At 35.0% G+C, this 22581-nt stretch overlaps 1 protein-coding gene across 1 annotated transcript in view; it reads right to left on the reverse strand.

The window, feature by feature from the left end:
* Nucleotides 1-2144: 2144 nt before the first annotated feature.
* The window catches only part of SMC6 (Structural maintenance of chromosomes 6), a 594918-nt gene continuing 574481 nt past the window's right edge, over nt 2145-22581 (reverse strand). Inside the window, exons 23-24 of the mRNA XM_090398426.1 lie at nt 21391-21543; nt 2145-2587 (exon numbers count right to left, since the gene is read on the reverse strand). Coding sequence (XP_090254552.1) covers nt 2381-2587; nt 21391-21543 — 360 coding nt within the window. The 3' untranslated portion in view covers nt 2145-2380. The remainder of the gene's footprint in view (nt 2588-21390; nt 21544-22581) is intronic.

Here is a 22581-nt window from a genome sequence, read left to right on the forward strand (position 1 = left end):
ACTTACAAGCCCTGTAATTCCATCAAGGGAGGCCCTAAACATCATGCCAAACACTATTACATTATCTATCATACTTTGATTTGAACTTATTTACAGTCATAACACCCACAACAGACTCTGGCAACTATTCCACTCATTTACCACTATCCAAGCAAAAAATCTAGTCCTGCTAACTACATTCCACACACACACATATATATATATATACCCTCTTAACTGAAAATTCCACACATTTGCTGCCTCCCAGGTTAAGACAATCGGTAGCAATGTGGTCATATTAGTTATGGACAAATTCTCTGATGCAATTACTAGATCTAGCATTCTGAAACTCCTAGTACATTCCATCACAGCTGTTTCAGGAAATTATTCCTTAGTAACTGCTTTAATTCCATTTCCTTTCCTCCTTACAATCTATGTTCCCATAGTTGAAGTCCCAATAATAATTATCTGCCCTCCACTCATTGAGCTTATTTTCTGATGCATGCTATCTCCATCATCCTTTACATCCCCTGGTCTACAGAAGCAACCAAATGTATATTTTGGTCTGCTGGTGAATATCTCACACCAGATGGCCTCAAATGTGCTATTTTCATTGGCCTGCAGTTGGACTCCTACTCTATTTGGCTACAGTATTATTGATGGCTATCATCAATAATACTCCTTCTCCCATTCTTTTCTCTTTATCCTCCCTGAACATGCTATACCATTCGCATTCTATCCCACTAATTGTATCATCTGCTGTCAACCATGTCTCATCCTGTCAACAATGCTCAAAACTCCTTCCCCTTGTTCTGAATGCTCCTGGTATTAGTTCACATGAAGCGCAATAGCCTCTTAGGCTGACTGCTGCCCTTACAGTTTATACTAACTATCCTATTCTGGTCTGTGACCAGTGATGATAACTTAGGCATTTTATGGACATTCTAACACTCAACTGCTTCTCTCCTAAAAGCTCTAGTTTCCCTGATTTTGCACATCCACTCTCATTCAACAACACTTTTTCTAGACTCTGACCACTAAATCCATTCAGATGCAAACCATTCTTCTTGTATAAGTCCAAGAAGGATTGACTCACTTCACAGATCCAGAAATTCCACTTCTTGCATCTAATCATTTGCTATTATGACCTTCCTCAGCTCAACTCTGTCATACCATGACAACAGACTCGTATAAATTCTCTCACTCTTTTCTTTTGCTACTTTCAGTAACTCTTTCATGTTCTTCCTTATACCATACGTTTCTCTTTTCAAATCATTTGTTCCAGCCAAAACAATCAACTCTTTCACTTTACCTTTTCTGCATTCTAATAGCCTTGCTAACTTTGTTAATTTTTGCACCCTGGGAAGCACAATTTTGATTAAGACCCCCCCCCCCCCCCCCCCCGTTCACTGCATCCAGAGAAAGTATCAGGTAGGACATTAGGATTATGTTGTTTTGAATCCATTCTGTGTTTGCCTTCCTATAGTGTGCCTGTGCACAATACACATCATATTCCTGTGCCTGTGAAAATGCCTTGTGACCAAGACAAAATATCAGCAACAGTTTAATAAAAAGTTATAACATTATTGCCCCATGTTTCTTCCTTGAAGCAAAAAAGCATGAGTGATAATCACTGTCCAAGTATCCATACCAGGTAGTTAGCATTTAATCCAAATGAATTGCTAACCTAGTATGGATTCCAAATGAATCTTATATATTCTAATTTGCATGTATTTTGTAGTTACATAAAAGCTTAAGCATATCACTTCTAATGATGATAAAAGTAATTTTTTTTGCATAGTTCTGTATATAATATATATTAAGTAGGAATAAATTTGTGCAACTTCTAAGCAGTTTGCAGATGGTCTAAAAATTTTCAGCATCATAACTTGTGCATTGTCCAGCCCTTTTTCTCTGAGCTGATTGCCTGGGATGTAATTTCTCATCCTGATTTTGTCACTATCTGTGTAATAAACATGGGAAAAATAAGTTTCAAAGAACACTCTCCAGTGAATTTTTTCTACTGAACATTCTGTATCATTTCCCCTCTAGTTTGTCAACTGTTTTAAATTCTTTGGAGAACAAACTATTCAAAAATAATCATTTTGGATAATTCACATTCACATATGCTTTCAAAATAAATCAAAATGGGACTGGTAACCATAGTCAGCATATAAAAATACTTTATTTCTATTTACAAAATACTATTACAAATCTATTTTATACCAATTTTCTCTTAAATAAAATTTATATAAAAAAAATATTTCATAAGAAATAATTAAAATCAGCTTTCATTTTGACATGTCATTTTAAAAGACTTGAAATTCCAAAATAACACCCTGAAATCATCCTGAAGAGAATTTCAAGAAATGTTAATTAAATATGAATTTTTTTGTGTTTATTAATCTTCCATAGGTTGATCTTGCGTTTCACTAGATGGCAATTCTGAATGGCTGCGTTCAGGATCAGGCATATAATGAATACGTATCAAGTCTGAGTTTACTACTGAGGTTAAATCAAGTGGTGTAAGAAGGATGAATTGTGTATTCACTTTCTTCTTTGCTGTAGCTAAAAGCATTTCCATACTCAATCGTCGGTTTACCATATCCTGCAAGTGAAATAAAAATTTCTTTAATAAGAAACTTTTAGTTTTCTGAAGAAATCCAACCATAAGCATGAGTGAACAAAAAATATAAACTCATAACTTAAAATTAAGCAAAAGACATTTTATTATTAGCATATAACACCGAAGGAGTTCATATATCCTTACTAGCAGATACAGCTAAAAATCAAAGATCAGATGTAATAGCACACATTCTTATGACTGCAATCTGAATAATTTAATATGCCAGATAAGGAATTTTAAGTAGCTACAAGAGGGAGAGAGTGTGTCTTCTTAAAAATTCCATTATAAAATTGCAAGGGAAGCCTATATAGAATTTGTGGCATATGAAAAAGAAGTTTCTTTTTGGCCCATCTTTAATCAGTTTGCAGTATAGATTATTGAACCTACTGGCTTCACACATTTCTATTAGTACTATTATTATTGGTAAAGTTTTTATCCATTATAAAGAATTCCATTGATTTCAAAAATAAAACTAACAACTGATCTTTAAAAATAATGAGCTCATTAATTAGCAGTTAGTCTTGTATGCAAATTGATAGTTATTGTACATTATACTGGATCTTTTTTTTCAGATCTTCATCTTATTCCTAATTGCTATTGAATATAACAACATTCATAAGAAGAAAAACATGTAGTTTTGAAGGTTGCTATTAATAGGACATAGTTGAGTATACTCCCTAATCCTGTTTACTAAAGTTCTAAAGATAAGACTTTTTCAAGCAAATGCAGAAGATTCATAAAAAATTATATACTATATTTATTTCTGTGAAATAAGGTTCTGATTCCATGATGAATATTCACAGCATGGTTAGTAGGGCCTAAGTGACTAACCAAAGTGAAGTAATTTGGATACAATTTTTATATTCAAAGGTCCTGATGTTGTATGACCTACTAGTCTGATCAAAATAAGAAAGTCTGCAACCGCAGACTATGGAGGAAAATTCTAGGAAATCTAATGGCTGGTAGTTTACCTTTCCGTTAAGGGATAAGGGACAAAGTAACCAGTAAGGAGGATGCATTTTCTTTATAACTTCCGTCATCTTTTCAGAAGTTTGCCAGACAAATCAGTCAGTTACAGATGTTTGTAGTCTAATTGGAAGGGAAGGAGGTGCATTAGCATTCTACTGCGCTGGTAGTGATTGTATCCATTGATAAAAAAGTATTGTATATGTGATTCGGTTCAGTGGCAAAGAATTATTTTCAGAGCAGATGACTTTTGCCTGTTTAATAAATTAAAATGCAATATTGCTGTAAGAAGCAGTGGTTTGATTATTGGCGGATGTATTACCCTATGTGCCATTACTACATAAAATTACCAAAATTAGGTGTTAATTAATTATGTTAGTATTTTTTTAAAGTAGCTCAAGATATCAACTAATTACACTTTCTAGTTCATTCCAATTCCATCCTCCACCCCACATACATACATAAGGTAAATTCCACAAGCAATCATCATTACCATCAATTTCCTAATATGTACCCTCAAGGAGTACAACATAATTAAGTTTAAATTATTACTAACATCATACTACTTCGAGATTAGTAATAATTATTACTAATTTCATCATAAATTATTATTAATTTTCCTCCAAATAAGTCAAGTACTTGTTAGCACTTCAATATTATTGTCATTTCTAATATTTCAGTCTTCTAGGGCACTTCTGACTAAACAATTCACTGGTCTCCATCTAAGTCATTTTGCTGCCATCTTGGTACCAAACACCTGTTTTGCTAACCTTTCTTCTCCCATTCAGTTTGCATGACTATACCACATTAGAATAGCTCTACTCACATGTTCTTGAATGATGTTAACAAATCAAATTCTTTCCAATATCTTCATTTTTAATATATGATTCTACTGATACCATCTCATCAGGCCCTAACTTTTCTCAGACCTTTCATAATTGCAGTCTCTAATCTTTGATCAAATGCTTTATGTCTAACCTAACTCTCAGACAAACAGAAGGAAAAACTATAGATCCTCCCATTTCCCCTTCTGGATAATACCTTTATGAATATATCACGAACAAAAGATTTTACACACAGTTCCCATTAAACTGACCACACAGATACAATTTATTATTGTATATTATCGACATATCTCCATGGAGTCAGCAGACTCATTGTGGGAGGTTCCCTCAACTGACAACATAGTTACTGAACCTTAAAATTCTTAATACTCCTTGCATTAACAACATATTCCAGGAATGTGTTTCACTCACCCATAATTTTCCATGTAAAAAAATCACCTCCTCACACCCTTCTTTATAACACTGTGGATGGCCTACAATGTGGATGGATTACAACTTCCATGGATGGCCTATGGTTCCTTTCCTCTCACCTTCTACCCTTTTGGTAATCCCCTCTGTATTAATCCAATAAAATTTCTCACCAACTTAAATCTCTATCATATCATATGTCATATCATTACATTCCTTTAACCTCTCTTTCCATAGCCAACATTCCAGTCTTGATATGTCTTGGTCACTGATCTCTGGACCTTCTGCAATGTTTCCATATCACAATGAAAACTAAGTGACCAAATCTGAGTACAATAGTCCAAGTGTGGTCTGACTTGTGCTTAAGTGGTGACACAACCACCTCCTTATCCCGACATATTAGTGTACTTCTTGTCATAGAGGCACTACAATGTGCAGTCTGGGGGTGAAAAGATTAGCAGCAGTATACTACATTGGTGGAACTGTACGTCACGAAATTGACGAAGCTAGAGATTTGGGAGTGTTGGTGGGTAGGGAGTTGAAGTTTAGGGGGCACATAGCAAAAGTGGCTAAATCAGCTTATCAGATCACTTGGTTACTGAAGAATACTTTGGCGAGCAGAGACAAGCAGGTTATTTACCTGCTTGTCTTTAAAAGACAAGCAGGTAAATAAAGGAGACTTTAAACTCAAGCAGGCTTGAGTTTAAAGTTAGGAGGCAATGGCTTCTGCATTGCCTCCTAACAAAAGCATAAGACAATTTTTAGACACTTTGTGTTCTGGTTGAAACGCTTCAGTTTTAGTTAGGAAAGTTTTTGTTGGCATACACTTCCAAAAGAGACCAATTTCGTCAATTTTTAATATTTGCCAATTGTCATAATCACCCTCCTGAATTATCCACTGAAATTCTTCAGGAAACTTGGCTGCAGAATCTTTATCAGAACTAGCAGAGTCTCCGGTTATTCTAATGTTATGCAGTCCAGTTTGATTTTTAAAAAGGTCAAACCATCCTAAACTCACAGTAAAGCTTTCACATTCCTCTTGAAATTTAGCTCTTTCAATGATGTAAAAATATTGAAAGCTTTTGCCTGAATATTCCTTGTACTAAGAGGTATTAATTTTTGTTTATAATCTTCAATCCAGAGTGATAGAAGGCACTCCATCTCGATCATTAAATCGATTCTATTTCGGGTGATCTTTATGCTTAAAGAAGCAGTAGCAACTTTTCGTTCTTCTTTGTACTCTTTGGTCATATTTAATATTTCCAAACTGTAGACTTCCTGTATCCCAGGTCTTGAACAATCATTGTATTATTAGCGCCACTTTCATGTCTCTTAATGACTTCCAGCTTTTCCGCTCGCTGCAGATTGGTGATAAAAAATTTCATGTAACGTAAAATTTTGCATAATGTAAAAAAATCACATTAACTGATTAATCACTCACTTAAAGCAGGAAATAGTATCATTTCATTCAATCACACACATCGAATTTGTGTTAAGCAAGGTGTTCCTGTACACCAATTCACTAGCTAATAAATCCTGATAATTTTTTCTCCCTTTTCATTCTTTAGCCTACAGTTTTGTTGAACTTACAAATCAAATAACTCTGAAACAATGTATGCATTCATTTTTGCACTTGTAAAAGACTGCTAGCATATTATAGCACAGCATTAATAACAATTTTCAAATAGAAAATATAGAGAAAAAGGAGCAAGTGTGTAGATCCTATGAAAATAATAATTTTCTGGATATGAAAATATAATATAATAATAATAATCTTCCAGACTGAAACTTTACGGAATAGAAGACTTTTCAAGTTTTTCAGTTCAATCACAATATTGTGGTTATATGTTATTGTGATATCAGGATGATTAATTGTTACTGAATTTCACAAGTACAGAATTATTATGCATCATTAATTAAATTCTCATCAAACTGCTAGCAGAATAGAATAAAACTAACTGTGCAAACTTTCTCCATGAACAGAATGAACTTATAACAATCCTTTTTATTCTCTGCAGGAAAATGCACAATAAAGTATAATGCATGATTACACAATTCTTAATATATATATATAAGGAAGAAATTTTGAATGTGACTGTGTTCTTCATTGGATTAGCCATAAATAAAGTGAGACAAAAATCAGAACTTAGTAATTAGATCTGCCTGTAATATGATGCTCTCTTGATTTTATTTATAAAGCCTACTGAATGTTTTATATGTGGGCCTTTGATTATTCCTTTTAAGCAGATTTAGTTAATTTATGTTCAGAAAAATAAATAGCATGAGTGATCTGAATGAAAGATTAGCTTATGTATTTTTATTTTTAGTAAGCCACATAAGTAAGATAGTCAAAGAATATGAGATTTCAAAAATTTCATTATTGTAAGGTATATTAAAGGTGTGACAAATTTCCAGACTTATTATCATTATTATTTACACATCAGTCATTATTCACACAATAACTATCATCCTCTCCGCTGAAACACATTCACTCATGAAGCACTCACAACCACCTCTGGCAAAACTATTCCACCCATTCACCTCCAAGAAAAAAATATAGTCCTAACATCCTTGCTAACCACATCTTACACAATTTCCATATGTGACCTTGTTCTCTCCCATCCTGGGAAAAAAGTCTTTGGTGTCAATCATATAAAACCCCTTTAATAACTTAAATGTCTCTATCATACTTTTCTTTTTAACCTATCAGCTAGTTTTTGGACACCACACACCTTTAATCCATTCTCATAGAGAGCATTCCATAGACCCTGCCATAATCTTTATACTTGCTTCTGGATCCTCTCCCCCACTTCTTCATCTCACAGAACTCTGACCAGATCTGTGTGTGTATTAGTCAAGATGTGACCTTATTAGAGTTTTATAAAGGGGAACAATAACCTCTCTATCTCTGTTTGTCAGTGTGTTCTTCAACAACCATGTCAACTAATGTGCTGTTGGCTATTCTTCAGATATGCTATCTAAACTTTCTGTCCACAATCAGCCTCCACCCCATGATCTCACACATAAAACAATATCTACTTATCCATAGACTAGCTAGTGGCTATTATCATTACTTTAGAATTAAATTTTCTTGTAATGCACTTAGTTAAATGATGCCATTATTCTAAAAATTTCTGGAACTCATCTTGTGAATTCTAGAAGAAGATGTCAGAAATGTAAGAAAATCTGCTTCCTTTCAAGGCATTCTTCAGTTTTGGGAACAGCCAAAAGTCACAAGGGATGATGAATACAGAAGATGGTTCAATTTTATGATGATTTTTAGTCAAAAACTAGCAGATAATTATTAAATAATGTGCAGAGGCTATTGTTGTAATAGATCAGGGTTTCTCAAACTGTGTTCCGTGGAAGGTGAATAGGTGTTCCGCGAGAAGTACTGGAATTTCTCATTTTAGTTTTCTAAGCATTTTTCATGAATAAATATTTTATAGTAAAAAGCCTGTATAGCTCAGCGGATGTGGCGTTTGCACACCGCCGCGCTTGGCCGCACAAAGGAAGTCTTGGTTTCGAGTCTAGTCGGCGACTAGAGGAAATTTTTCTAAGCCTTTTTTCGACTGGTTCCCGAGTTAGTCGATCTCTGGCACGGGCAAGCAGGTTTTTCCTCCCGGAAACTCGGGTTTTTCGTCCTATAAACTCAAGAAAATCGACCTTAGAACCCACATTATTTCAGACATTAAATATATTGTGTTAGGGTTAGGAACCACGAGAGGGGCGGCACATTTGAGCCGTCTCTCTTCACTGCGTACCGCTTAATTAGTGATAGCCTTGGGCCATCTGTCTCTGATTGGGTACCAGTGGAGATTGAACTGCCCACTCAGTCTCCAAAAGTTAGATAGGGCTACATGGCCTCGCCTACTCCTGTATACGGGAATAAAATGGCGTTAGCTGATTTTTGATTTTTTTGAAAAATATTCTGAGGAGAATAATATTCGTGAATATGTCAAAAAGATCAGACCAGAACACCTAATAACATCTGTGTATCGTTAATTTTCACATATCGAAACCTTTCAACATTCGGGAAAAGGAAAATGATAAAAATTGCCTGCAAGCCCATCACAACAATTGATATCATATCCTCTGTTCTCAAAACTGAAGGAAATGACATCTGTGTAGCAAATGTCAGTGACCAAGCAGCATATTTTTAAACATGGAAATATTCATGAATTATCGTTAGTTTTCACACACTGAAATCTTTCAACAATCGGGAAAGAGAATACCGCCGTTTATGACCGATCATAAAAATTGCCTGCAAGCTGATTACAACAATGGGTGGCATGTTCTCAAAACTGAACGAAATACAATCTGCATTGCAAATGTCAGTGACCAATCAGCAAGAAAGTATAAAGAAAATTTTTCCACTGAAATTGAAGATCCAGGTAGTCTGTATACAGTTCTCAAATCTAGTAATACTGAATACTTTCTTCACAAAGTTCGTATTGCAGTGTGTAAGTGCTTGTTCTGAAACTGGAGTGTCGTGATTTTTTTAAAAGTAATAGCAATACAGAGTTAAAATCTAATATGAATAAGAGACAATGGACCGTTTAATTTTGGTATTAAGAAATCTCTTATTGAAGGTGTTTGTGACGGAACAGATAGTGAGTCATCCAACTCAAGCCTACAAAGATCTCCAGGATGTATAAAAGGAGGAGGAAAACTACCAGCACACAGGAGAAAAAGTCTGCATTCACTCGTAAGTACTTATAATAATATTATAAATATATTTGGTGATCAGAATGAGATATGTCAATGAAAATCAGCACAAATTAATTTAATGATGATTGCCTGAAGAAACTACGACATGCTACAATATTTCATTAGTCCAGTGATTGATAACTAATTTAAATGTCAACATGCTACACCGTATACATAAGTGTACTAATACTCTTTATGATTAGGCCATAATTAATTATTAATACTGATGTTAATGTATGAACTTTAAAAAATTTTAGAAAGGTATTTACAAGTAAATTTGTTGGGACTGGGCCCTCGAAAAAAAAAAAAAAAATCAGCTAATGCCTTTTTATTCCCGTATATAGGGAGTTGGCAAGGCGGCTTTTAAAAAAAGAATTCTTCTTACTCTTTTAACTAATTTTATAATTAATATCTGATTTATTTCGAACTGTTTGTTACTGAACATTTTATCAAATCATTCTTATTGCAAATGCTTTTACATTATTTGATACGGTTTAGTACTTTTTCTTACAAGTATTGTCACAATTCATATTTACTTTTGTGTGTTGCAGTCTTTTTTTACTATTTTGCATTATTCATTTACTTTTATATTATTCAACATTTCTTATTTATAATCTTATTGTTTTTCATACTAAAGTTACCTATACAACACAATTCTATTTATTTTTATTATAGCTCTGACAAATATTGGTCAATATTGAAAAAATACTCATGGATTCTTGTTTAAAGACAGGAACTTTAACACAAGGAGGAGCAAGTACTTCTGCTGACACATCTACTCGTATGATTGGAGAAGATATGGAATTGCAAACTGTGGTTCCTTCAAATGCTAATATTAAAGAACAAGAGTCATCTAAGAACAGACCAAAACGAAAGTACCATGAAAGTTATTTAAATTATGGATTTACGTATATTGGCAATACACATGCTGATGATGCAATGTGTGTTTTATGTAATAAAATACTAGTAAACAGTTCTTTGGCTCCAGCAAAACTTCGTAGGCACTTCTAAATGAAACACACTGATTACAAAGGAAAAGATATACATTTTTTTAAGAGACAACGTGACTTGCTAGAAAAACCTAAACTCCACATGGCTACAATTGCTACAACTGAAAATGCAAGAGAGGCATCTTTTCGCGTGAGTTACCGCATTGCACTTCATGGTGAAGCTCATAGAATTGGTGAGACGCTCATTAAGTCTTGTGTGAAAGACATTGTATCATGCATGTTAAACAAGCAGGTTGCTAAAAAATAGATGCAGTACAATTATCAAATGATACTGTTTCACGCCGCATCAAAGATCTTTCTGCTGACATAGAAAAAGAGCTAATTCATCGACTTAGACTTTGCAGTGAATATTCATTGCAAATGGATGAATCTACAGATGTCATAGGACTCGTTGTATTACTAGTGTTTGTTCGTTACATATTTGATAAAAGTATTGAAGAAGATTTACTCGTGCAAATATCTACAAGAAAAAAACTACCGGAGAAGATATATGCAACTGTATTAATAATTATATTACAAAACAGGAAATTGGTTGGGAGAAGTGTATTGATATTTCTACAGATGGTGCTCAAGCAATGGTAGGAAAGATGAAGGGAGTTGTAACACGTATCCTACAAGTAGCTACAAGAGCCGCCAAAAGTCAGTTTTGCATAGACAAGTACTAGTAACAAAAAGAATTCTTACATATTTAAAAACTATTTTGGATGAAACCGTAAAAATGATCAACTGCAAAATCTCGACCACTTCAATCCAGATTATTTAAAATTTTGTGCAATGAAATAGGCAGTGCACATAATGCACTTAATGAGGCTTTTTGAACTTCGTAGTGAGTTAATGGTTTCTTGATGTCACATAATTTAGGACAAAATTTTATTGAATTATTAAGAAATTCTTCATGGTTGATGAGTCTTGCGTATCTGGCAGATATTTTTACAAAGTGCAATGAAATTAATTTATCATTAAAAGGAAAGAATATTACAATTTTTAATACAAGAGATAAAATTGCATCTTTTGATAGGAAGTTGCAATTCTGGATTTCTACAGTTGAACAGAATAATTTTGATTGTTTTCCCACCTTGCACGAATTTTTGACTGAAATAAATTCTGAAGTAAATGAAGAAGTATCTAACGTAATTTTAGAACACTTGCATGGCTCGTAATCAACCATTTTGCAATATTTTCCAAAATCCAGTGAGGACAATTCTTGGTGTTACACCCTGATACCTTAAGAATGTAGAATTCCCAGTTATCATGGTGAACATGAAGAGAAAATAAAATAAAACCCCTGTATAAAAGCTAATAGATGAATTATTTAAAAGAAAGAAAAATATTCTTGCATCCAAGTAAAATATATAACAAAAAAAAAGTGTTTGTTGAACTAACTAATAAAAGAAGGAATATATTAGTGTTGTGATATAAAAAAAAAATTTAGCTAAGTAAGACAGAAAGGATTAGTTATAAGAAATTGTATGTGAGAGGCTAGAGATTAAAATATTAAGTAAATTTTTAAAAATTTGGAAGGGGGATTAATTTAGAGGCTAGCAAAAATAAAAAAACAATAGACTTTCGCTCAGGGTCAATTCCCAGATTTTAGACATCGTCATGGGCTCGTCGACCAAAGGATGTTTGGCAGAAAAACACCACCCTAATTGGTCGATGAAGTCGAACCAAGTAAGGGGCGGAGAAAAGAAATTAAAGAAGGTGGCGTTAGGGGTCAAGGTATAAAAGGGTTAGAAACTCTCCCCACTAGGTCTTTTTTCCCGGAGAGTTTCTTCACGAGCTCCTTCGTATAGGTTTCACGTTGTTTTCCTGAGTGGCAGGATTGGAGTTAATCTCCATCCTCACAACAACGAAACAAAAGTGAACGGGATTTCGATTCCGTATTTCCTATGGTAAGAAACGAAGAATGCCATTTAGCCAAAGGAAAGAAGGTACTGTCTAAGTGTTTCATCATTCAGTGACAACTACGAGAAAGGGAAATCTGTAAAGTCGGTGTTCACGTGGCGTGTTTCACAGCCATGGTATAGATGATTCTAAAGTGTGTTATTAATTCAACTATGAAAAGTAAAGATCGCATAAGCACAGTTTAATGGCAAAAGAACTTAGGAGTAACAGATTATAAGAGAGATCATACCAGGATAGCACAATCGGAAAAGCGTAGATGCCAATATAGAAAGCTCAAGAGAAAAAGGTTCTGTAAAAATCTCGTGTTAACTAAAAATTGTCTGTAATTGTTATCATTATCCTATTGCTGAACTGTTGAAGAAACTAAGGAAAATTATTTAAAGTATACATTTTTGGTCTTTTTTATAATAGAAATACAATTTTATTAATACAGACCAGTATTTTACAATAACATTTATTAAAACCTACCAGTTTCGCCAGCAAACTGTCTGGCTTTTTCAAGGCATAACGGAGATATGAAAGTAAATGCAAATTAAAAGGAACATAAAAAAACGTTGTAAACCAAACTAGTATCTATGGTTACACGTTTCGCATGACAGAGATGGCTTATTGTTCTTATTCATTATCATGCATGCGTGTTTGTTGTAGACTTGTAATGTGATTACTGGCTAGCTGTAGTTCAGATTGATTGAGAGAGAGGATCAAGTTTTTCCACGAACTGTTTAGAATTATACCCTGATTTCTGTTGAGGTTTCCGCCGGTTATTAGTACTATTGTGGCTTCCTTAAATACACGATATCTGTAGTCGTCATCTAGATATGGCATGGAGCTGTTTTGCCAATCTATCGTGTGGTTAGACGTGCAGAAATGATGTGCTAAGAAATGATTTGATTTCTTATGAAATAGCAAGAATACTAAGAGCCCACATCAGAGTGGTCTTCAAACCAACCACCAACATCAGACAAGTTTTAGGATCTCCAAAAGATAAAGTTCCGTTCTACAAATATCCAGGAGTATATTACATTCCCTGCTCCTGTGGTCTTGCCTACATCGGACAAACTTCACGAAGTTTAGAAATTAGACAAAAAGAACATGTCGGTGATGTAAACCACAACAGAAGCATCTCTTCCGGCTTAGCACATCATTTCTGCACGTCTAACCACACGATAGATTGGCAAAACAGCTCCATGTCATATCTAGATGACGACTACAGACATCGTGTATTTAAGGAAGCCACAATAGTACTAATACTGGTCTGTATTAATAAAATTGTATTTCTAAGGAAAATTATACTAGGACTTTAGTACATGACTGATTACAATGAAAGTATGCTTGCTAATATTAATATTATATAAGTAATTCATGTGTCCTGAGAATTATGCATGTGTATTGTAACGTATAGGAAAGTTTTAAATGTCTAAGTTATGTGTTAGTACAGTGAAGGGATAATTTAATCTACATAGTTTTAGATAGTTAAATAGACTGAATTGATCACATGCTCATGTGCTACAGCATATAGCGTGTATTCAGACTAATATAGGGTTAACTAATGTGTTAATTAGATCTGGGATTATACATATGATTGTATCAGTTGAATTTGTTATGGCGGCATGATCGCAATACCCATATAGGATCACAGCCAAGTTACTTGTGATAAGATAATGTTATTTTGTAAATGTTTTCTTAGTATTGAATTGAATTATATTAGAAATTGAATTGTACCATGCTAACGAGTTTAATAAACCTTTGTTCATTGATAACACAGTTGTCTGAAATTGCTGCCCAATGCACCACTTGAAAAACGTACGAACCTAATCGCGGGAAATTAATGTGTTAAAAAACGAGATAAAGTGTCACGAATGCAATATTGTTTCACATTCAGAGATATTTTAGTAATTGCTCCTTGTTTTTGTATTTAATATCTCAAACTAAATGTCCCAAAAGGCACAGTATAATATAAATATTAGGGATACTAAGAGGAGAAATAGCTTAAATATTTGTATTTTTGGAGTGATATCTCGTACATAGATAAAAGTTGAATATAGATAAGCAGAATTTCACTAGATAGAATGATAATCATAAATTGGGACACAACACTGGGTTCTGAATCCATTTACAGTGACAGCTAAGCCAGCAGGCTTCAGCGCAAGTGATTATGAAAATCTAATTGACTTAATTAGTGACTCTGATTTAAAACAAAAATACCAAGAACTGCCAATAAATGATTTCTGGAGAAATTTAACAGAAGAGTACCCCAGCACGTCAAAACTAGCTATTCTTGTTTTACTTAATTTTTGCAACTTTTACAACAACATATTTATGCGAGGCAGGATTTTCATATTATGCCTGATATCAAAAGAATTTGTAATTCAAAGACCCAAAAACATCGGAGTCATTAAGAACTTAATTTGCAATATACGTGTTTTACTATTTTTACGTGTTTTGTTTTTACTAATTAATATTTGACAATAAATGATTGTTTTTTCTTAACACTTAGATTTACTCATTTATTTTATTTATATTTACCTACGCTACAAAACCAGCACACAGGAGAAAAAGTCTGCATTCACTCGTAAGTACTTATAATAATATTATAAATTTTTGGTGATCAGAATGGGATATGTCAATGAAAATCAGCACAAATTAATTTAATGATGCTTTAATTGATGCTTAATTAATTATTAATTAATAATTAATAACTACATAATCATCAATCATTAATTATCAATAATTAATGATTAATTAAAAATAAAATAAGCTAAATTACCAATTAATTATTAATTAATACATTACAAAATAACCAAGGTGTTCTGTGAACATTTCAGGATTTGTGAAGTGTTCCGTTGTAGAAAAAGTTTGAAACCCTGTAATAGATGATTGAATTGTTTGGGCAAGTTTGGGTCTCTTTTTATGACCAGCTTTGCATAACCTTGCAGCACTTCTATTATTTATGCTAAATAATAATGCTGGCTGACTGGTTTGTTCTTGTTTAGTGAATTTGAAGTGAACCATGACCTTACAATAAAAAAACAAACAAGCATTGTCCTAATTGGAAATAGGCATTCACAAGGTCTGCTATTTTGTTTCAGGGTCATAACTCAAAGGACCAAGTTTCATCACCAGTAATAACTCCAAAACAGCCAACTGTGAAAATCTTTAATCTTACAGAATTTTTTCATTCCCAATTGCCTGTCAAAATCTTCCTCAGTATTTCTCTGTCTAAATGTAATTTTTCTACCACTAAACGCTCCATTCTTTACATATTTTCATACAATCAGTTTGTGATTGCCAAGTTCATTAGTGGTGTTCTTTAAACCTTTTATGCTACTCAAATACAGTAGGCTTTTTCATGGCAACATCACCATAAACTACTCTTAACATGTCTAGAGTTTTACTTACATTTTTGCCTAACTTTTCACAAACATGATTAATGCACTGTTCAAATTTTGTCCATTTATTTTTTCACTGAAAGCAACAACCACACACATGCAAACTCAACCAAAGTTTATCAACTACTGTTCTGATTGTTTTGGTATGACTCAAGGTGATAACACAGACAACAACAAACATGCATCATGTAGTTCTGCCTGACTTGCCATATGCATAAGAATATGAAGCCATTCTGGGAATTCAATTGTCTCACCTTGTAATCCTTGGAGTACTGACTCAAAAATGTTTATACAAATTTCCTTCATAATGTTTTGTTGTTATTGAAAATTGCAGAATTAAAGAACAACTTATTTTATTTGCAAATAAAAATAACACCATGTTTATAAAATTTCTTCAAGACTTTTGCTGTGATCTATTGTTCAACCTTCAGGACATGAAGCTCTTATTGTAGAAAGTTCTTTCCCTTGGATATAAAGTAATTACTAGATAAGGAATTATATTCTTGTTTCAATCCTTTGTGCAAGCTCGAGCAATCTGCATGTGAAATATCTTCATGATTAGGTTACTAGCTTATAGAGGCAAGTGATTTCTTATCAAACTGCCTTAGTAAATAAGTTGTAAACAAGCAAAAAACCAATCTAGAGTATTTTAATATGGTGGTATACCATTTTCCTACCTGTACATGAAAACATGACTTCTGCATTGATTCAGCTCTCAGTATTTTCACAGGTCTAGATTCTGCTAATGAGACGTCAATAAAGTTCAAAACCAGCCTGGGAAGTGACCTTTCTCATAATGTAAAGCAATATATACATCTACAAGGAAGTGTGCTTTGCAATGTGGTATACTAGTGTAATTTGCCGGCCTGGTTGGCCGAGCAGTTAGTGTATCTGCTCTCCAGCCAAAAGGCTGAGGGTTCGAATCCAGGCCTGGGCATGGATGTTCGTTTGTGAAAATACTAGTGGTGGTCGGCTGTTGATCGCGTTGGTGTGGATAATGAAAGTAGTTGTGGCTGGTGAAAACGGAGAGCTGTAGAGTGGGTGCCCTCCCTCGACGAGTCTTCGGACTTCTCGGAGGTGTTACGTAATAATAATAATCTATTTGGTCATTAGTGAACGTGACGGTCATGTTGAGTTGTGCTGGATAACACATTTTTAAATTAAAGTATAGTGTGCTTTTTGTCTCAAATTGTGCTTCGGTTGGATACAAGTGTCCTTCAGTGGTGTTTTGTTTGGAACTCCGTTGTATATATTGTGTTTTCGCTGCTGTTTGTTTTACTGCTTCAGCAACTAAAGACAGTGTCCAAAAGAACGTATGTCAGCGGCTCGGAGGACTTCTATACGAAAGTCTGGCTCTGCATTGGATTTTTCGCAGTGGACGCGTTGTGGAAACTGTTATATGTATGTGAAGGATCTGTGGACTGTTTGGCTAAATGAGAAGAATGAAAATGTCAATGTATGTGAGAAGTGTCGGGATAGGCTGGAGCAATTAGGAATGGAAGCAGACATTGGGACCATAGAGGATGAACTTCGACAGGAGTTCAGGAAAATGACAAGTGACCATCATCTTTTGCAAGAGGAATTGGAAGTGCTCAGTAAGGAGGTTCTGGAAATTAAAACAGAGTTAAATGGGGTTGAATAGAGAAATTAGAACTATGGAGATTACTCTAGCTGAAGAACTAGAACAGGATTAAGTATGGGAGAGTCTTTGGCGATTGATGAAGAAATAAATAGTATGAGAGTGATTGGGAGTCAACAAAATGAAAGCACAAGGAGGTCTAGAAGAAGCGAGATATTGTGAGAGTAAGTAAAAGAGCATTGAGTAATGAAACTGGGAGAGTCATGCTGAATAGCATAGAAAATGAGGCCGTGAGTGACTCTTGTTTAGACTTGAATGAAGTTATGAGTGGTAAAATATATGGTGATTCTATGATTAAGGGTATGCCTAGGAGTGCTTGGGCTGGTGGAACAATAGAGAGAGTGGCTTTAGCAATAAAGAGAGGGCATGATGCAGAAAAGATGATAGTTATGGTGTGTACAAATGACCTGAGTGGTAGTATAAATCGGGTAGCAAAAGATTAAAGAACACTGTTAGATATTGTGAAGAAGAAAAGTGTCAATGGGAGGATAGTGTGTGTGCTGCCTCGTTTTGACAATTATGAGTTAAGTAGATGAGCGATAATAAAGTGATTGCATAAGATTGCAAGAATGTGCAAAAAAAGAGGTCTGGAATTTGTTGATGCCTGGAGTGTGTTTGAAGGGAAAAGACAGCTGTATGCAAGAGATGGGTTGCATCTGAACACGGAAGGTCATAAGCGATTGAAGAAGTTACTGTTTTCTGAACAAGTTGAAGTAATTGGGCTGGGAAACTAAAATTGAAAAGGTTGAGTGTAAGAGGGAGAAACTTAAGCAGTGATTGTATATTTGTTGATCCTTATTCGCGGAATAAATTGCAGAATAAAGTGGATAAAAATTGGCATGGGACTACTGAAATTAGTGAATGTATATCAGTTCTAAAGCTGGTATAAGAACTAAAGGGAATCTGCAATTTTTGTATACCAATGCAAGAAGCATTTGAAATAAGAGGGAAGAATTTTTGGCATTAGTCAGTGTAATCTCACCAAAAGTTGTAGGCATTAGTGATTTGGCTGTCAGCAGAAGATGTGGTCACTGGAATTGAATATGATGGGTACAGTATTATCAGGGAGGATAGAGAAGATAGAACAGGGGGCAGAGTACTGTTGATGATAGTTGATGAGTTGCAGCCAAAGAAAGTAGTATATCAAGATGATAAACATCTGAATTATAGCTCATTTGAGGGGCCTGGTGTGAAATAGTGACCAATGCAACCCAATATACAGTTGGTTGCTGCTACTGGCCAGGGGGTACAGGGAGTGATATTGAATTCATATATCAGAAAATTAGTGCAATGAGTGCAGGGTTAGTGATTATTATGGGGGGTTTTAATTATGGTGATATCAATTGGAAGGAGGAAATATCACATGGCCAAAAGGAAATGGAATTCCTACATCTTCTACGAGATAATTATTTGAAACAGCACATAACTGAAGGGACACGTGATGTGAGAGTGCTGGACCTGGTCATTGGTTCAGAGGATATATGCATAAGTAAGGTGTCCTCGTTACCTCCAATTGGTGAGAGCAATCATGTGGTATTGACTTGTGAGGTTGCAAAATTTGTGGATTTCTCTCTTAAGAAGGGGGTATACATGGAACTACAGGTTAGGCAATTATAACAAGCTTCAGAGTGAGCTTGCAGCAGTCCCATGGCAGAACATATTGCAGGGGACAAATGTTAGCAGTGCATGGGATAAAATCAGCAGGTATGTGAGGAAGGCAATATATATCAGATTGTGTCCGCATGGTCAGGAAGACAAACAAGGTAGGCATTAGATGGATGAGTAGTAGTACAAGCTTGATCTGCAAAAAAAAAAAAAAAGAAAATGTTAAGGAGAATTTACAAGGAGAAAGGCAATCAGTACACCCATGAGCAGTACAAGGCTCAAGCTAGGAAGGTTACCGGCATAGTAAGAAAAGCTAAATCAGATTAAATGAGAATATCTCTGTACCTGTAGCAATAACTAATGTGAGAATTGAAGTTAAGAAATCAGAGGTACTTAGTATATTGCAAAATTTAAATGTGAACACTGCTGTAGGTTTAGATGGAATATCACCTCGGGTGTTGCATGAATGTGCAAAGGAATTGTCAGCGCTGCTTACTTGATTATTTAACTTAAGTTTGAACTCTGGTATGGTCCCTAGGGAGTGGAAGGAAGGCAAAGTAGTTCCTTTGCATAAAGGTGGCTCTAAAATTGCAGTAGTTAATTACAGCCTAATCACCATCTTGGGAGTGGTGGTAGAAGTATTGGAAAAGTTGGTTAAAGACAAAATTCAAGAATGAGTGGATCAGGATATGATACTCTATAGGGGCCAACATGGTTTTGTTAAAGGCCGATCCTGCCTTAGCAATTTATTAGCTTTATATAATAGAATGACATCTGAGTTGGACAAAGGAAATGGCAAAAGGACAAAGGAAAAGGAAATCCAGAAGTACACAGTGGTACTTCTGGATTTTGCTAAGACTTCTGACAGGATACCCCATGGAATACTGTTGCGCAAATTGGAGCCGATGGGGACGGATACTAAACTGGTGATATGGATAGGAGAATGGCTCAGGGAGAGATACCAGAAGGTGGTGTATGGAGGAGCAGAGTCCAGGATGAGGCAGGTGACCAGTGGTGTGCCTCAGGGCTCTGCGCTTGGGCCATTGTTGTTTAATTTGTACATAAATGATAAAGGAAATGGCTTAAAGGAAGATATTCAGTTGTTTGCTGATGTTGAGAGTTTGCAGGATGATTTAAATAAGCTGGTAAAACGGGCAAAAGGAAGTGGATGTCAGTTCAATGTGGTTATGCATTTTGGGATTAAAAGATTACCAGCTGTGTACTACATTGATGGAATGGTACCCCAAGAGATTGATGAGGCTAGGAAGATGTAGTTCAGGGGACACATTGCTAAGGTGTCCAAGATTGCACATAGGATTACTTGGTTGTTGAGGAACACACTAACATCCAGAGATAAACAAGTTATTATTCCCCTTCAAAAAGCATTGATACCTTCACATTTGGATTACTGTGCTCAGGTCTGGTCACCTGGATTCCTTGGAGATGAGGAGGTTGTGGAAAGGGTTCAGAGGAGAGTGAGTAAGTTGGTGAGTGATGTAAAAAATGCTCCCTACATTGATAGATTGAGAGCTTGTGAATTGCGAGGTTGGTTGATAGGCAGAGAAGAGGGGATATGATAGAAACATTTAAATTACTAAAAGATTTTATAAGATTGATGCAGGCAAAATGTTTCAGCTGTGTGATAGTGATGGAAGAACAAGAGGTCATCCCTGGAAATTAAGGAAAAGTGTGGTTAACAAGGGTGCAAGAATGAGGTTTTTTGCCTGGAGGGTTGTGAATGAGTGGAATGCATTGCCTGATTCAGTTGTGAGTTCTTCGTCTGTAAATTAATTCAAGAAGAGATATGATAGATGTTGTTTTGATAGTTTGGGTCTCCTGCAATGAGTCTACTGACTCCATGGAGATACCTGTAATAATAATAATAATAATTTGATGTGAAGAAGTTATCTGCCTCTATATACAAGTATCTAGTGATGAAGATTCATAAAAACTTTGTCTGCTCACACTTGGGTAAAGTATTAAAACAAAAATATGGTTTCTTATCTAGTGTAATTTATAAAACTTTTATGTTCATTACAAATTTAGAGCAGCATAAAATCTTGTTATAAAAATGCAGTTAATTTTCATCCTATTTGTGCATCTGGAATGTCAAGAGGGAATTGGCTGGCAGAAGAATTAAGATGTTCAAAGTAGAACAAAAAATTTTTTCAAGCATATTTATTAAAAGGTTTCTCAAACCTTTTAATAAATATGGTTGGGGGGAAAAAGCATTTTAATTTCATTCACAACTTTATTCCCAACTGACAAAAAAAAAAAAAAAAAAAAGGCTATATTATATGCCACTTACCATGAATACATCAAATTCATCCAGAATTCTAAATGGAGACTCAACTGCATCCCAAAAAGCAAGTATCAATGACATGGTGGTAAAAGATCTTTCTCCTCCAGATAAAGATTTAACATACTGGTTTACATCTTTTGCATCTTCAAGTGGGTTAATCTATTATAATTGATTAGTGATGAAGAGAGAATATCTCGTGCTCATGATTTATATTCAAAGCAACTCAATGAAATGATAATTAAACATGGGATCAAAAATATTTTAATATTTTTATTATTTGGTAATTAAGGATGCAGATGAACATATTTAAATTCACTTTAACTATTTTTTCGATTAGCCTATCCCCTTTAACCATTTTTTTAATGTTAATTCTACCTACCCACAAATAGTTGTAATTCTATAACACATTAAGTACTGTGAACTGACTGGTAAGATAAGCTTTGGCTAGGAAACAAGCATTAGTCTTCAACTGAGATTCACCAAATTTTGTGTGACACTTTAGGGGACGGTGCCCCAGCATATCCAGCAGTTGTTAGATAAGCAGCCAAGTTTAAAACTGGCCACCTTGAGACAATGGATACCCTCCCCCAGGTCAGGAAGACCTTCCGCAGCAATCACACTGAAAACATAATGCAGTACATGCATGATCCTTAATGATAGATGAATACAGGCCAAAAACATTGCTAAGATTTTGAGGATATCCAGGGAACAAGTTGGGGTAATTATCCACCAACATCTGGACATGCAGAAGTTCTCAGCAAAGTGGGTTTCCAAATGTTTGAATGGTAGCCAAAAGAGAGAACGTGTGTGTGCCGTCATCTCAAGGGACTTTGGGTCAGTTTGAGAAATTAGGTGCAAATTTTTGCCTGATATTGTGACTTTTGACGAAACATGGCTTCATCACTATGATTTAAGACAAACAACAATCAATGAACTGGAGACACAAAGGTTCAAAAGTCGAAGGGAAGGTTTTTGCCATTGTCTTTTGGGATATGAATGGTGTAATCCTTACCAAGTACCTCAAAAATGTTGAAACTGTTATATCAGCAGTTATTCAATAGCTCTGATGGAAATACTGAAGGAAAAACGCCACGTGGAAACTGAGAAGAGCAGAGGCATGTTGCTTTTGCTCACACTGCTCATGAAACCCAACAGACAATACACAACCTCGGCTTTCCCCCACCCTAACCTGGCCCC

This window comes from Typopeltis vanoorti, chromosome 9 (genome assembly GCF_054136105.1).
Source record: "Typopeltis vanoorti isolate ZY-2024b chromosome 9, IOZ_Tvanoo_1.0, whole genome shotgun sequence".
NCBI classification, from domain to species: domain Eukaryota; kingdom Metazoa; phylum Arthropoda; class Arachnida; order Uropygi; family Thelyphonidae; genus Typopeltis; species Typopeltis vanoorti.